The 17,764-nt window shown below is 39.9% G+C and overlaps 1 protein-coding gene and 1 non-coding gene across 3 annotated transcripts; both read right to left on the bottom strand.

The window, feature by feature from the left end:
- Positions 1-57: 57 nt before the first annotated feature.
- SLC25A3 (solute carrier family 25 member 3) lies at positions 58-8,724 on the bottom strand. Of its 2 annotated transcripts, none has more exons than XM_070947720.1 (8): positions 8,617-8,724; positions 8,299-8,464; positions 6,036-6,163; positions 2,616-2,795; positions 2,343-2,524; positions 1,433-1,605; positions 504-614; positions 58-421 (listed from the first exon to the last, which is right to left on the bottom strand). In XM_070947720.1, exons 2-8 carry the CDS (start codon positions 8,450-8,452, stop codon positions 261-263), a joined length of 1,089 nt encoding a protein of 362 aa, XP_070803821.1. In that variant the 5' UTR covers positions 8,453-8,464; positions 8,617-8,724; the 3' UTR covers positions 58-260. The 2 variants fall into 2 exon arrangements, with proteins under 2 accessions (XP_070803821.1, XP_070803822.1); XM_070947721.1 differs by lacking the exon at positions 6,036-6,163 and adding an exon at positions 5,765-5,889.
- On the bottom strand, positions 1,985-2,224 carry LOC139320000 (small nucleolar RNA SNORA53). Its single transcript, XR_011600667.1, has one exon. It is a non-coding gene; the product is annotated as a small nucleolar RNA SNORA53 (small nucleolar RNA).
- Positions 8,725-17,764: the final 9,040 nt, after the last annotated feature.

The raw sequence follows: 17,764 nt of genomic DNA, 5'->3' as shown, positions 1-17,764 counted from the left end.
TTCCTTTCCTTTCAGATTTAGAAAGGTTAAAGGTAGAACTTAGTAAATAAAAGACCGTTTTCATAAATATGTTGTTTCTCTTTATTAGGATGACAGTATTTCCTCCTGTCAGATTTAAAATTATGAAACAAAGTCTTTCTAGTTATTCTTTATTTTGACCACCAATGACAGCCTGAGCCAAGCATGTTTCATTGTCCTATACTGCCATGAGAATAGAGTTTCACAATGTTTCATCATCAGCCATTCAGTCCATCATTCATCTACTCAGTAAGACCAAGCTTTTTCTTCAAGGAATCTGGCATCTCAGGTGGAGGTGGACGAGGAAGCTTGAAGTAAACTTTCACAGAGTCATAGATAAACCACTGTAGTGCTGTCAGGGTACCAATCATAATGATACGGGCAAACAGACCCTTCCATACTCCTGATGAGAAAGACACCAGTGTTAGTAACCAAAAACATTCATTGATTTTCTTTTTTAAACAAACTTTTATTTTGATACTTACCTGTGAATCCCAGCCTCTTCAGTACTGCCAGAGCTGAACTGCCTTTTTCTTTGTTCAACACAGATACCACAGAATCAGCAGGATGTGAGACAATGGCACAGAAGACACCAGCTGAAAAGAATTAATTTTCAATTTTTTGTTAGTGCATTATTACAGGTAGCCCTCAGATTATGACGGAAATTTGGATCAGAATTGTCATTGCTATATAATGTCATAAAGTGCAATGTCATATGGCTGCATTGCTTAATAATGGCAATCCCAACAGTCCCGGATGCTGTTGCCACCACACAACTGTACGGGTCATTACCCAAGAGGCAGGAATGTTTCTGATGTTTGGCCAGGCTGGCAAGGGCCACAGGTAGTACTGGAGAATAGGTGGGCCAACATGGGTGGGAACTGGGGAACAATGGGGGTCTGGCATGAGCAGATGAAAAGATGCTATGTGGATGTAACCAGATGCTAAGGAGTGTCGGTTGGGGGTTGCAGACGGGTTTACCCTATTGAGTACAAAATTTCTGGGATCTTTCTCTTGTATTCCATTGTAGGGCTCCTTGGGAGAAAAAATGGGTGAGAATGGCTTCTAGAAACAACTTGTAACCTTCCCTGCCAGCTTCCCCTTTGAATTTGCTTGTGGATACCCAGAAAGGAATGATCACATGACCGCAGCTTGTTGCAATGTCTTTATCACAATATTGCCGCAGCCTGTCATAAATTCCCCATATTCAATAGATATGTGTAAGTGGTGCAATAGAAGTTTTATATTAAGATTAAATTCCCCTGTAACTGCAACAAATATTCATCCTAAATTATTAGTCATTAGCCAAACTGAAAATTAGCACATTCTTGTTGTATCATATTGAAAAAAACTGGTCTATTGCAACTACTACCACTATCACCACCATTTTTTAAAGTTGAGAAATGTTCCTTACCAATATAGCCTGCTACAAATGTAACAACCAGCTGTTCTCCTTTTGAACATTCACTTCTTGGTTTGGGAACAACATATTTGTAAAGAGCTTCCACAGTTCTTTCAAAGCAGGCAAACTTCATCATTGTGTATGGAATCTGCCTCATCCACAGTGGAGCAACTCCTTTGTAGAAACTGCAGAATAATCAGAAATTAGGAAATTTTCTTGAGCTTTTATTAAAGGGAATGGCAAAAAAAAAAAAACATGGTTCACTTCTATTACCCTAAAATTAAACTCCTAAGAGAAGAGGTGTAAATTTAGATATGGATACATTTGCATTCAAAATTAAAAAGGAATATACAGCAACCAGCAATCAACTCAAAACCTTTAGGTTCAGTGAGCAAAACCATGCCAAAGGTGGTAAAATTCTAGTTTTAGTAGTCTGTTGCAGGTCAAATACCATTCAGGAGTTTCATAAAATTAGGTGATGTTAATTTTTAGAAAGGTAGAAAAAAATGGATATAGATGTCTTTCCTGGCTTTAATTGCAAAAACCATTTAGCTGCCTTTTATAAATGTCCACACTCCAGCCAAATTCTGATAGGAGAAAATGACATACAGTACAGCCATTTCTATCAGAATATAAGTGACTAGAATGAAGGTATATTATTCTTACATGCCAATGACTCAAGCATCTTTGACTGTGCAACGGTAAAGTTGCTGATCCCTCTTAGCTGGAGCTACTCATGACAAAATCTATAAGCAGAACTCAGCAAAGAGATATCAAACAAAGATGGATCTAAGGAAGCATGTTGGCTCATGCTGTTTTTTTAAGAAATCTTGCAGTTCAATCTGAACATGTCTTAATTTGCCTCTGTAAGAGAGTTAATAAGATATAAAATGGGTCTGTGCAGGAAATTTCAAATACTTACGCCCAAATACCTTCTTCTGCATACATTTTGGGGACTGCTTGCCTCAATGTATTAGCATATCCAGGCTGTGTCTGAATGCGAACCTTAGCAGCTTCCATTGGAGCCAGAGCAATATCAGCAAAGAACTCTGCACTGGCAGACGCAGCTAAATACAATGATGTACGCCACAAATATGAGTTTTCCTAAAACGTTATAGCAAATCAGAAAGTCATAAAACTTCTACTGAACAAATAAGAAAAAAATGAAGCTAAGCTAAGAAGTGCAAGAGCTTACCTCTCCCAACATGTTGCCATACAGGATTTTGAAAACTTCATAAAAACCAAATTTGCAAAGTCCTTGCATGGAATAGCCAATAAAAGTTGGAGCCCATCCCTTTCCCAAGCCACGAACACCATCTTCTTTCAGAGTGACTGAAAATCCTTTGAAGATACTCTTATATTTTTGAGGATCCACCTAAACAAGTTTTTAAAAGTTAAAATAAGCATTATAAATAATTGCTTGTTGAATGACCATTCGTTTACCAACTGAAGTTATGACAATACTGAATGAGGGGTATTTACAACAGGTCCATTTAGTTGTGGTCGTTACAGTGTCCCTGAATCACATGATTGCCATCTGTGACCTTTACTACTGGCTTTCGAAAAGCAAAGTCAATGGAGAGGCTAGCAGGAGGTTGCAAATGGTTGTCATATGACTGCGGGATGCTGCAACTGTGCAAGATTTGCCTAAAGACAGCAACTGGGACTGCCAAAACATCGTGCAGTCACTTGTCACACTTTACCACCACATTGTTTAGCGACAGAGTTGCTGCTTTCAATTATCAATGTTAAGAGATATAGTTTATATAGTTTAAATGTGTACATATACATACCACATAAATGATAGAAGTCTCATTAAAGAGCAGTTAGAATCTGTATTCAAGTGGCTAACAGACTAGAATGAAGGGGAAAATCAAGCAGTAATGTTTAGTTGCAAGATAAACGTAAGAGTCATTAGGAAAGTAAAGGTTCTGTTGAAATAGAGAATAAAAAGGAAAAAAACTATGTGAAAAGTATTAGCAGAAAGTACAGTTTCCAAGTTTTGATGCTGCTAAAATATATGAAATATAAAATTTAAGTAAGCAATTTTAACTTGTGTCCTAATTGTTTTATCAGCATGCTGCAATATCATGTTGTTGTTCAAACAGTGGGCAACAGTATGTTGGTTTGCAAGGTAATTTCCAGATTCGAGATCCTTTTTTATATATAATAATGTAAGCTTGCTTGAGGTAAAACTGGACTTTGTATATACTGGCCAAAATTGACCGATATTCTTAGTATGAGTAGAAAATGATGAATGTCGTGAGGGTAGCTATGTTAACTAAAAACATTATCTGCCTAAAGACAACTAGTTTATGTGAAAATCTCACTAAATCAAAACTATTACCAGTATTGATGGACAATACTTATAACCCTATGTTCTGTGGAAGACTGCAATTTGGAATGCAAAAGGCTAAGGTAAAGAGAGTGAATTTCTTTCATTAAATTAATGAAATGTCTATGAAATTTCTGTGTATGAAATTAAAAGACATCTTAAAGTAATTTGGTATTACTGAACTAACACATCCATGAAAGTAATGTTTTATTATGAATTAAAAAGTTAATTTCTATATTATCTAGAGTGTTAATGCATAATGAAAATATTTTATTAACTGGTGATAGCTGCATATTATTATTCTATTGAATGATAATAAAATAACCAGGAAAGTATTTGGGAAAAAACTGACAACATTCTGAATAAATGCAATCTGTGGAATTTATTCATCACATGACATGACTGGATTGGTAGGAACAATATAAGATAGCACAGAAAACCTACCATTCCATTTTAAAACCCCGAAATGAATGGCAATAGTGATTATTTGGTGAGCATCTGATTAGAAACAGGTCTAATCTTTTATTCTTTTAAGGAAAATCTTCATTCAAAGACTATACATATAGTAAGCTTTTATTACTGAAAGAATATATTATTTTTTTAATAGAAATAGTGTTAAAACAGCAAAATAGATATGGAGCAGAAGCACTAAGAGAAAAATATTATTCCTGATATTTGGGAAAACTGCATAAATTCTTAAATGCCATGAAACAATGAAAATTTCTTAGCAGTTATTCTTGGTTTACCTAAATATGATAAAAAGTTAACTGTTCAATAATCCTAGAATATTTTATTAATAAAACATAGTAATTTAGAAATTCAGTCTCTCTGTTCCTACTTTCCTACCTCATGTCGCCCTCTACTGACTTGTTCCATTTCACTTTCCTCTTACTTTCTGGCTTTTCTGACTTCAGTATAAACAGGATTACAGTTTCTGCAATATGTGTTTGGATCGCAAAGTAGTAAAAAAGATTCCTCAAGATATTTAACTGCTTTAGAAAAACATAACAGTTGTATTTAATTCTCTGAAATTAAATTCTTGCAAGATTTCTAAGCAGCTGTAGTTATCATTTAATGCAGGGATGTCAAATGGAAGACCTGTGGGCCAGATCTGACCCGTGGTGCAGACCTGGAAACAGCAAAGGACCAGCCCGCAATGCCTCTGCCAGTGAAAATGGAGCTCAGGAGGGCCACACATTTTCGCTGGCAGAGGATTGCAGGCCATCACAGCCGAAAACAGAGCTCGCAAGAGCTGCAGGTGGCCCTCCTGAGCTATTTTCACTGGCAGAGGGCTACAGGAGGCTGTCACAGCCAAAAATGGAGCTCGCGAGTGCTGCAGGTGACCCTCCCAAGCTGTTTTCACTGAGGGTTGTAGGCCGTCATAGTCGAATGGACCCTGATGCGGCCCTCAATGAAATTGAATTTGACACCCCTGATTTAATGTAATATTATATAACCACATCATTAGAAATAGATATTGATTCATGATTTTAAGAACTAAAATTTATCCTAATTTCAGCATTGGCATGATTATTATGGAATTCATCTTTCTTACCACCTCAAAATTGGCAAGATTTATTCAAATTTTGATGCTCCCCCAGTTCCAAGCAACTCTGGGCAGCTCAGAAATATTATTTTCACAAGGAAGATGATTATCCTTTAAACTGCATTTCAGTTACAGCTGCAGTGTTTAACTTGAAAGCATATATCCAAATAATGAAGTGATAAAGGTTCCAACTATTTATGAACCTATCAAGAACAAATAGTAAATATTACTATTTCGTCTTTTTAAAAATGACATATTGCAAATTTGATTCAGTTCAAAATATTATGAGAAATATTTTTAATGCACAGTATGTTTAAAATGATTTATGTAATTGATTAATATTATTTTATATCTTAGTATGCCTTAATTACATTTATCAGAGTTAAAAGAAATAGAAGTGGAAACTGAATGGAATTCAGTATCTTATTCTTATTAATATTCTAAAATTTGGCAATATACAAACCTGCATGCGACATTTCACTAAATCCAAAGGTACGACTGCTGTATGTGTCAGACCACAACTTAATATTCCACCAAAGCCACAGAGAGCATAAAACTTGAGTGATCCATATTCACAACTATATTCTTCTGTAGTAAAGAAAAGACACACCATGCTGTTAAGGAAATCACATGCAAGGCTGAAACTTCAGTGAAATATACATTTTCATCAGATTAGTAAGATCTCACACATTAGCATGCTATATAATTCATTTCATCTGACATGCAAATCCAACCTGAATTCGGCATTTAACAAGATCTAAGGGAACCAATGCTGTATGTGTAGTACCACAACTAATAATTCCACCAAAGCCACAAAGAATGAAGAATCTGCCAGAGCCATATGCACAGCTATATTCATCTCCTTAAAAAGAGAAATAAAGTTTTCAAGGAAAATGATCAAATAATTTCAATAAGTGAATACAACTTAAAATATAGCTATAACTATCATTTATGAAAAAATAAACATCCATTTATTTTAATGCAGTGCTTTTCTGTTGTATTCCCCATACCAGAAAATACTAAGATTAGGACAATATCCAATTAGATGAATCTAAAATTAGATTAAATTAAAATCCAATTAGATTAAACGTAAAAATGAGGTATTTGTTTCATATTTAAAACAGCCTTACAGATCTTGAGATCTAATTCTGTTGTAAGATCTTAGCATTTTTCCCCATTTTTTAAAGTATACCTATACACGTTCATAGGTACTTGGAGCATCAAGTGAACAACTCTTTATCTCTGCAATTATTTGACTATAGCCTGATTATTTATTCAATAGTAGTGTTCAGAAAGTTCTGAGTTACATGCAATAGTGACCCACTGAATATCTGAGTATAACATAGCCCAGGGGTGTCAAACTCATAGTGTCATGTTGGTGTTACATGATGTATCACGACTTTTCCCTTTGCTAAATGGGGGGGGAGCATGTGATGCATCTGGCCTGCGGGCCACAAGTTTGACACCCCTGACATAGACTATCTGATTAATATTAATCTGGTCAATAGCCATATACATATCCCTCTATAAGTAATATTGCCTCATCCTGAAAAGGAATAGTATAATAGGTATGTATGAAATGTTATGCAGAAGCAGCAATAGGTTGCTGTAGTGATAAAAATGCTGCACTGATGCTGAAGAGATCCAAGTTCAAATCCGCTCTCAGCCACAGACATTTACTCATGATTTGGGCCTTTCATTCTCTCCCAACCAATCTATCTCCAAAGTCATTGTGGGGAGAAATGGGAAAAGGCACCATGTATATAATGTGAATTCTTGAATAAAAACAAGATACAAATCAATTTGTTTCACAGTAAAAAAAATTATAGTATAAAATACAAAGTAGAATGAATAAGATGCAGTTTTTCCCTTTTTTTCTCATTTTGCTTCTTAAAACATGTTATAAGAAGGAGGGCTGCAGAGAAAAGAGTAATGGAAGGGGGGACATAACTGAGTTCAACTAATAGATCTACAGGAGAGTCTTAAAACATGTTTCTCTTTAGGTTGAATATTTTTTAATCTCAAAGGATGAATCTTTATTCTCAATCAAGAGGCATACAATTCATGGATATGTAAACCAAAAGGGAGGGCGCTATACAAGGTAGTATGGGCTGTGAAAGTTCTATAAACCAAAATATTTAGACTCCAAACTAGCACTGCTATGAACATTCACGGTGACAAACCACCAATAAGATTATTTTACATTACTTTTTATGCAACATGTATATTTTTAAAAAGTACAAATGCCACTGAAATGAATGCCTCATGCATCTGACAACAGTTCTGTAAGTCTTTAAAAGTCACATGAGGGGGGCTGAAAGTTTCAACAGGTTTGCTTTAAGAGTAAGATGGATGACCTTTGAAATTTAATAATCGTAATCTGTAATAAAGGCTGTAATCTTTAGTGTAAGTGAAACTTAGCATTTATGAAAATAAACATTTTAAAATACGAATTTAGTGCATTAATAATGTAATACATATTGACTAGGGTAAAACATGTATTATGAACAAATGTAGCACTTTTTTCAACTCCTCCTCACAACTCAATATCTTTTATCATTACCATTATCAATTTCATTGTGACCTCCAAAATCATGTTCTTTGCATTAGGAAACCTATGCTAATTAGTTACAGTAAAAGCAAATCATTTTCTTCCACCCAGGGATTAGGGTTTTTTTTTTTTTTTGGAGTATTATCCTTTGAAATTATTAATTTCCTGAATTAAAACAGGTCACTCTCAAGGTCACAGATTAATGGTTCTAAAATAGGGTCGGGATCCTAAATGACCCACCCAGGCCTTCAGCGTCAGAAAGGCAAAGCAATTGGATTTTAAATTAGGTTTCACAAATTGATCAAAGGCTCGGTGACCTTACTTGTCCTCAAGGAGATTGCACATGGATTCTCCTACTAACACCGTGCTACCCGAAGGATCAGGCGCACGAAGAGACGGCTGAGACCCTTCCAAGGAAGGAATTGCCCTTCCCACCCATGCCTCACCTTCTGAGGAAGCGGCTGCCAGGCTCCGACGAGTGCAGGAGGCCTCTTCCGATTCAATAAGGCGCTTCCTCGGGCCGCAGCTGTTCTGGTGTAACTCGAGTTGAGGAGCATGGAATGGATTAAGCCGCACAAGCGGCGCGATAGTCGAAAACATGACGGCAGGAAACTTCAAATGAAAAAAAAAATACAGTATTTAGTATCAAATCTTCTCCTGCAGAACATTCACCCTGGCTCTCCCATGGACAAACTCTCACTCGCCACAGTGGGATGAAAAATAAGAAATATTAGGCCCCCTGACAGCCCCCTCAGCACTTTTACCTCCTAAAATGGCGGAACACCCGGCCTCCTCACCGACGGGCGACTCTTCTAAAAGGCCGAAAATCAACCTTCCTCAATGACTTTGTCCCTCTCTGACGCAACGGGCGGGGCAGCCTCCCGGAAACTCGCGCTTGCGATTGGGCAAGCAAGGACCTGGAATGTACGTCATTTCCCCGTCTCAAGAATTCCTCCTCCCATTTTGCTTTCGGTTCATCCCGCCCTGAGTACAGCGGGTACTCAGAATATTGGTAAAATTGCATTCGACGTCATTTAGAATTTGACCTAGGCTTACAAAAGGTCGGTTGGCCCTCGGCTCTAACCATGTCTCGGAGGAAAAGGGTTGGTCAATCCTGGCCTGACGCCTGTCACAAACTCACTTCCTCCACTGCTCCGCCAATACCAATAACCTCCGTCAGGGACAAAGTCATTGGGAAGGTGGGGAAGATGGGGAAACCGTTCCTCCAGCGGCGACGAATTCCATTCCTTCACACCGGAAGATGTGTCCGAAGAAGGTGGAACCAAAATTGAGGCGGAGCGGAGAAAATGATGCAAAATTTCCAGGACAACACAATTTACGTCGGGGGAATCCCTGACTGCCGCGGTACCGCGAAGGATGCAGGTAACCGCGGCTCTCAGGATCACAAAAGCTGGAAAATTTGTCGGATCCAGCGAACTGATTTATCACAGCACGTTTACAAGAGCCATACATCTGTTAAAAAAATATGGATACAGCCAATTAAGGTTATGGATTTAATTGGCTGTTTGCTGTAAAGTCACTACAGTAACCCTAGTATCAGATACAGTATTTTCATTTATGACCCATAGAACATTGTGTCAACCTTTATCTTACATACATATAATACGTATATACTGTACACCTCACGTTTAGTATATTGTGTTACGTATGCACACACCAACTTTACAATTTATGTTTGTGTATATAGTGCTCATGGTGGCATAGATACAATTGTGTGCTTTCCTTCTAAATACCTTGAAAATGGGATAAACTTAAGTCATGAAATTTGTTTATGTGACTAGAACGCATCTTTTGGGTTGAAATCATATCTTTGCAAAATGTGCCTTTTTCTTCAAATTGCTTTGAACACTCAAACTGACCATTCTTTAAGTGGATTGTGCAATAAAACAATTTTATATGATCAATCATTATTCATGCAAAGTTATTTTGTTTTTCCCTTGCTGTTTTTGAAAAAGAGTATAATAAAGTGAAAAGGCTTGAATGAATTGGAAGGTTGGTCGCAAATGTGATAAAATAGATGATGAAAATAAATGGATTATTTAGTGAATTCTTTGCATTAAAATCGCAGAATGTACAGTGTGTTGGTTGGGAACATTGCTACATATATTTTCATATGCAGGCAATGTCCTGTTGAAAACCAGTGATTATTAGACTGAATAATCTGAACATTGACGCATTAAAGAACAAGATACGGTACTTATATTTGGTAAAGAAAATGTGAATATTACAAGTTATACATAATTTTTAAAAACTGTAAGGGGAAGCCAGTGAATTTTGTAAACAGTGAACCTTTCTTACAAAACAAAGAAAAATTGGGACATATTAAGATACAAAATGCTTGCAGGTTAAAGATAGCATGTGGTGTATTATACAGAATGTTGAAAAAAATGTCTGTGTATGAGTGTTTCTGTCTACTTTGTTAAATCAAAGTAACAAGTGTGTCAAGAGTCACTGGAAATTGGGCAGCATATAAATGTAATATAATAATCAAAATAGTCTGGATAGTCGATATGTCAGTATCTAGAAATAGCAACATAGAAGAGAAAGAATCGAAGAAAATCACAAAATACAAAGATCTGGAAATAGAATGACTGTTTATTTTATTTTATTTTATTTATTTTATTTTACATTTATATACCGCCCTTCTCCCTGAGGACTCAGGGCGGTGTACAGCCAGAATTAAAAAAACATGAAATACAAATATTAAAAACAATTAAAATATATATAAATTTGTCCCAAAATTAAAAATACAAACCAATTAAAACATTTAAAATTTCCTCTTAAGCCAGCCCGGCTTGCTGGAAAAAGTGGGTTTTAAGGGCACGGCGGAAGGCACTAAGGTCTTGGATTCTCCTTATCTCTGGGAGCAACTGATTCCAGAGGGTAGGTGCCCCCACAGAGAAGGCCCTACCCCTGGGGGTCACCAGCCTACATTGATTGGCTGATGGCACCCTGAGGAGGCCCTCTCTGTGGGAGCGCACGGGACAATGGGAGGTCGTCGGTAGCAGCAGGCGGTCTCGAAGATAGCTAGGCCCAATGCCATGGAGCGCTTTAAAGGTGATAACCAACACCTTGAAGCGCACCCGGAAGACCACTGGGAGCCAGTGCAGCTCGCACAGGAGCGGTGTTACATGGGAGCGCCATGCTGCTCCCATCACTTCCTGCGCTGCTGCATTCTGGACCAGTTGGAGCCTCCGGGTGCTCTTCAAGGGGAGCCCCATGTAGAGAGCGTTGCAGTAGTCAAGGCGAAAGGTGACGAGGGCATGAGTGACTGTGCACAGGGAATCCCGATCAAGAAAGGGCCGCAACTGGCGAATCAGGCGAACCTGACAAAAGGTCCACCTAGTTACAGCTGTCAGATGTTCCTCCAAGGACAGCTGCATATCCAGGAGGACTCCCAGATTGCGAGCCCTTTCTGTGGGGGCCAAAGACTCGCCCCCAATAGTCAGTGATGGAGTCAACTGACTATATCGGGATGCCGGGAGCCACAGCCACTCAGTCTTGGAAGGGTTGAGCTTGAGCCTGTTCCTCCCCATCCAGATCCGCACAGCCTCCAGGCACTGGGACATCACTTCAAGGGCATCATTGGGGTGGCCTGGGGTGGAGATGTACAGCTGGGTGTCATCAGCGTACTGGTGGTATCTCACCCCGAAGCCACGGATGATCTCGCCCAGTGGCTTTACATAAATGTTGAACAGAAGGGGCGAGAGGACCGATCCCTGCGGCACTCCACAGATGAGAGGCCTTGAGGTCGACCTCTGCCCCCCTGCCAACACAAACTGCGACCGGTCGGAGAGAAAGGAGGAGAACCACCGCAACACGGTGCCTCCCACCCCCAACTCTTCCAGCCAGTACAGCATGATACCATGGTCGATGGTATCAAAAGCCGCTGAGAGATCTAACAGGACCAGAACAGAGGAGCAGCCCCTGTCCCGAGCCCTCCAGAGATCATCAACCAACGCGACCAATGCCGTTTCCGTGCTGTGCCCAGACCTGAAACCCGACTGGAACGGATCTAAATAAGATGTTTCCTCCAGGAATTGTGGGAAATGTCGCGCGACCACACTCTCAACAACCTTCGCCATGAAGCGAAGGTTGGAGACAGGACGGTAGTTGGCCAATATTGCCGGATCCAGGGACAGCTTCTTGAGGAGAGGCCTCACCACCGCCTCTTTCAAGAAAGCGGGGAAGTGGCCCTCACTCAGCGAAGCATTGATAACACCCTGGAGCCAGCCTCGTGTAACCTCCCAGGAAGCCAGTACCAACCAGGAGGGACACAGGTCCAGTAAACATGTGGCCGCACTAAGTCTCCCCAAAATCCTGTCCACATCATCGGGAGTCACAGCGTCAAACTCCTCCCAGATAACATTCCTCGTCACTCTGCCCTGATCTACCCAGTCAGAGTCCAAATCCCCCCGGATCTGAGCGATTTTGTCATACAGGTATTGTCCAAAATCCTCCGCCTTGCCTTCCAAGGGATCCTCCCGCACTCCCGGATGGAGCAGGGAGCGGGTCACCCTAAACAGGGCGGCGGGACGATTCCCTGATGACGCAATAGAGGCAGAAAAGTAATTAAAGTTTGCCGTCTTTATCGCCACTAGGTAGGCCTTAATATGCGACCTTACCAGTGTTCAATCAGATTCAGCGAGACTGGCCCTCCAACTGCTCTCCAGGCGTTTTTTCCGGCGCTTCATTTCACTCAGCTCCTCAGTGAACCAAGGAGCCGCACGGGATCGGCACCGGGTCAGAGGCCGCAAAGGCACGACTCGGTCCAAGGCCCCACCAGCCGCCTGATCCCAGGCGGCTACCAAGTCCTCGGCCAAGTCATGTGCTAGAACCTCAGGAAATGGCCCAAGCTCCATCTGGAATCTCTGAGGATCTATCAGGCGCCTGGGGCGGATCCATCTAATTGGATCCGCCTCCCTGTGGCGGGGGGCAGCGGTTCGAAGATCCAGGCAAAGGAGTGAGTGGTCTGTCCATGACAAGGGTTCCATGTCTATATCCCCAATAACAAGACCACTCAACCACTGGCCAGAGACAAAAATCAGGTCCAGAGTGTGACCTCCCCTGTGAGTAGGGCCATGAACTAACTGGGTCAGGTCCATGGCCGTCATGGAAGCCATGAACTCCCGAGCCACCTCAGACATTTCATCAGCAGATGGCAAGTTGAAATCACCCATGACTAAAAGCCTGGATGTATCTACTGCCACCGTGGCTATCATGTCGAGTAGCTCAGGTAGGGCTGTTGCCACGCGGCAGGGAGCCAGGTACGTAAGCAACAAGCCCATCTGAACCCCATGACCCCACCTCACAAGGAGGGACTCACATCCGGCTATCTGAGGCACAGTGGTCTCCCTCGGACCCAGATCCTCGTTAATAATAACCGCCACCCCCGCCCCTCCCCTGGGCCCTCGGCTGATGGAATGCTCTGAAGCTTGGTGGGCACATTTCGACCAGAGGGACGCCGCCCTCCGGGCCCAACCAGGTCTCCGTAATACCCGCCAGGTCCGCTCCTCCCTCTTGAATAAGATCGTGAATGAGGGGGGCCTTATTTACCACAGACCTGGCGTTGCACAGCATCAGCCGAAGGCCCAGATCCTGAGTATCTAAGCCACCTAGTGTCCGAGCGGAGCCTTGGGGATCCGGGCAAGCAATTGCTCTCAGATAGCGAGTGCGAGCCCCCGACACATGATATGGTCCCCTGCTCCCGCCATATCTGCCCCTCCCATTCACCGTGCTGATGGAAAATTCCTCCTCCGGATGGTCCTCCAGCCCCTCCCCAATCCCTCGACCTGCACCCTCCAAACTGTCCCCCTGTGCCGGGCTCGGCTCTGACCCTAGTGGGTTCGTCCTCCCAAACCCCTTGGTCTTCCTCCCGGTTTCCCTTAAAAAATCATTATTCCCACCCCTTAAAAATTTCATTAAAAATTTACGTAAAAAACCCCTCAACCCCCTCTTCGCTGCATGCCATCTCTCGGGGTTCCAAGACCCGTCATCAAGATAGGCCCTCGATAACATGGAGGGCCAGGCCTGCAAGAGGGGGGAGTCTCGCAATGCGAAGAGATCAGCGGATGAATACATCTTAAGGTTCCAAAAGTCTGTCTGGGGAAGATGGAAAGAGGCCAAGGATTCTTAATGATGGTTTAAAGAAAAGTCCAGGGGAGAGAGTCCACCATTTTGGCCAGGGGTCAAACTCCACTATCCTCCCACGACAGTGGAGAGGAGTCTCAGGCAGCTGTCCCAGAAGGCAATGACCCGGTCACCCTCTCACGGTGGCCAGTGTCAGCAGGTCTTATACAGTGGCAGCTGCAAGAAGATGACTCCCTCGGTGCCCCCGCCCAGGCTCACATCTCTCCTCACAGCAAGTGGATGTTAATGTCAATAGGGCAATTCAATATTGCTTTCTTTGCAAAAGAAAGCAAAGATACTATGAATCGTGATAGGTATGCAATCCCAAAACATCTGGAGCATCACTTGAACACCGTCAGCATTCACAAAAATCCCCAGCAGTCAATTGCAAAAGACAGCTTTGCTTGGAATAATTTATATCCTGCAACAATACCATCAACACCTTTTTAGATCTTTGGGGAGGACTTGATAGGTATATAAAAATACCAAATGCAGTCTAAACATCTGGTCCTTCAGGTCTTGAATTACTAAATGTCCACATCTTAGACTGTGAATATGATTTTAGATTACCCACACATAATAATATAAATCAAATGCCATGTTAAAATAGTCAAGAATAAATGAATGCTGATTTATGCTGATTTGAGCATAATGATGAAACAACTGTATAAATGAAATATGTTGTGGTTTGGTTTAACAGAAATGATTGAATTGCAAAATAAATATTGAAATGAAAAGGTAAATGGGTTCCGAGGAAGAGTATTGCAGAAAAACTCATGACTAGATGAAATTTAGAAGTGTACTGTAAAGTACAAAACAATGCATGGAATTGTGTATAGATTTTGAGGAACTATATTTTGAAGGTAGAAAGATACAAACAGGTAGAGTGAACGATAAACTACATTGCTGTAAACTATTTGGGTGCATTTCCTAGATTTAAATACATTTGCACATGACTTTTGTGTTATATCTCTACTAAATGCTGACTATAAAATATTCACCTTCAGCCAAAAGACTGAAGAGATTTTTGAAGGAATTCATACACTCCAAAATGGCTTTCTACCCTAAAGGCAGATAAGAAACAATATGAGACACATTGGAATATTATGAAACACATAGTGAAAAATAATTGGCACTGTTGTTTTTTAGATGCTCAAAAGGCGTTTGATAACATGAATTGGAAACAACAATTAAGATATATGGACTTTGGAGATAAATTTATAAATATGTTTAAGGCAATATACACAAAGCAGATAAAATCTCTTGATTGATGTATGTGGAGATAGATCATGGTAATATCTCTGTTTCCAACTATCATGCAGGCATTTATGAAGCCGACAATGTTTTGAAAATGTATTGAAAGATCATCTCAGTCACTGCAGCCTTAATGATTATGTGGACTATAATTGTCATGCAGAATTCCATGTTTGTAGCTCAGACTGTAGTACCAGGCCTATCTTAGACAGTTCTACATGACATCCAGCTTAATGGGATGTAATAGCATTTGCTGTTTGGCAAAGAACTGCTTGATAAATAGTTCTTATCTTTCAGTTTAAAATAGACTAGCCTGTTTTACTTCTTAACACACTTTATCTTCGCTTTTATATTTTTAGATGCCAAATGGCTAGCAAAACAGATTCGTATAAAATTAAACTGCAACAGGAATTTTTTTTAATTAAAGTTTTATCAAATATTACAATTTTTTCCCCATCCCTCCTCCCCCCTCTTCCCTCCTATATGTACTGTAATAACTAAGTAAAAGCCCATTTCTCAGTAGGAGAGTAAGTTAACATCTGTGCATTGTTTTTAATAAGGGATCTAATTTCAGGTTCTTGTCATCTGACATGATCTGTCTAATCACATATTTCTTGATTAGGAATTTAGCAATAGTTTGAAATATTTTAGATGTATTAGATTCAGTACTTAAACTTTGAAAAATATGATTTATATGTGGAATATTGAATTCTGTTTAAGAAAGTATAACATTGTTTTGATACTACAAAAATTAAAGTTGCATAGTTTTCCAATTATTCACAGAAGAAATGGAGATTTTTTTTAAAGCAAATGTGTAGTTTCTTGATTTTAAAAGGGAAAATTATGCAGTTACTTGGCAAAATACCATCTTAATCAGTATTTCTCTATTTTTTTATGCAGGGGAAATTTGCATAGGCTGAATAGGCTATGCTTATTTCTGCATGGAAAGATGATTTTTGAAAACTGAATTAAAATTACTTAAATTTTGTGTTACAGATCTGTGACTACTATGGAAAACAATGAGCTTGTATAGATCTAGTTGATATATTTTTGAAATTAGAAAGCAGAACAATCTACCTGAAACCCAAATGTTTTCATTCTTTGGCAATGTAGACAAAGAATTATTCCCACAAGTCTGTTCAATTACTGAAAGATGTTAAGGATAAGAAACAGGAACCTGCTAATCAAATACTTAATCAAAACAAGAGTTACTCGGTTTTGAAAAAGCTACAAAGATAAAAAAAAGTAACTTGATTTCATTGACGGCTGCATCAGGGCTGTTTGACTTCGGGGGGCGTGGCCAGGGCCAGCTCAACTTCACTCATGTCAGAGGCACCTGTGGTGGCCCAGGCGGGGGAGGGGGGATCCATTGTCTCCAGCAGAGAAAGGCGAGATCAGGGAGAGCGGCCCTCCCAAACTCTGTTTTTGCTGGCAGAGGTACTGTGAGTCAGTCCTTTGCTGTTTCTAGGGCAGCTCCGTGGGCTAGATCTAAACACCCCATGGGCAGGATCCGGCCCATGGGCCTTGAGTTTGACACCCCTGTTCTAGTACATGTAAGCCCAGCTAAAGTAATCAATAGTATGCAACTCAAAATCCTGGAATTGTGATTTTGTTGTTAAGAAGCATGGGAAAAAAATCCAGTGATCATATCTAAGATTATCAGATTCTAATAAGGACCAATAGGTCATAAAGAAAATGTTCCTTAATCAATTTAGTACCATAAGCCTTACTGAGAACTTTTTTGCAGTTCTAGACAAATCAGTGCTAATACTTACATTTGTGCAGCTTCAAAATGATGGGAAAGTCTCAAAGGAATGACAAGTCCGCAAAAATAGTTCCATTAGCAGATTAAATGCTAATATTCCTAGTTGTCTCATAGTCCTCAGATGTTTTGGACCAGCATCAATGATCACTTGTAAAAACTGGAAATACTTTTGTAAAGCTCTATTGCACATTGAATATTATTTATCAAATGTGTATGTCACCTGACTCCCAATGACTCTGGGTGGGTCATAAATAAAACAAAAAAAGTACTATTCATAAGAGGTGAAAAATAAAAGATAGCAAGAACAAACTGGACAGGTCCTAAGCAATTACAAAGTACAATTTTCAGAAATTAGTATGAGGAGTATTTGCAGCACTTGGACTTCAAATGTCATATGGACATTAAATAGCATACTATGGATATAATATTGTATATCTGGAGTTTTCATATTACTGGAATTAATACCTGGGTAGGTATCCAAAATGCCTAGGTAGATGGCATTTTGTAGAAACCCTGTATTTCAAAGAGCAAAGCAGGGTCAGTGCAGGCTTGTGACTGGATGGAAAACAACCAAGAAATCTCACAACTGTAAACTATACTAAAATTTGCTGATAGAAAGCAATGCCAAACAATTTCTGTACTGCTGCCAAGAGTAAAGAATTACTCTTGATTAATGAGACTTTAAAATTAGGACTTACATGTAGACTAAATACATTTTAAGGCAAGAATTTCTATATAAAATG

Source organism: Pituophis catenifer, unplaced genomic scaffold, assembly GCF_029215685.1.
Source record: "Pituophis catenifer annectens isolate HBS135680 unplaced genomic scaffold, rPitCat1.0.hap2 SCAF_7, whole genome shotgun sequence".
Lineage (NCBI taxonomy): Eukaryota > Metazoa > Chordata > Lepidosauria > Squamata > Colubridae > Pituophis > Pituophis catenifer.
This window is presented reverse-complemented; position numbering and strand designations above follow the sequence as displayed.

What these genes read in the sequence shown, in the direction of transcription:
- SLC25A3 (XM_070947720.1), bottom strand. Translation starts at nt 8,452, where the DNA reads ATGTTTTCGACTATCGCGCCGCTTGTGCGGCTTAATCCATTCCATGCT. An exon ending in GGCAGCCGCTTCCTCAGAAG is followed by an intron (nt 6,164 to 8,298) that starts GTGAGGCATGGG and finishes TCTCTTTTTAAG; the next exon opens with GAGATGAATATAGCTGTGCA. An exon ending in TTGTTAAATGCCGAATTCAG is followed by an intron (nt 2,796 to 6,035) that starts GTTGGATTTGCA and finishes AAACTTGTTTAG; the next exon opens with GTGGATCCTCAAAAATATAA.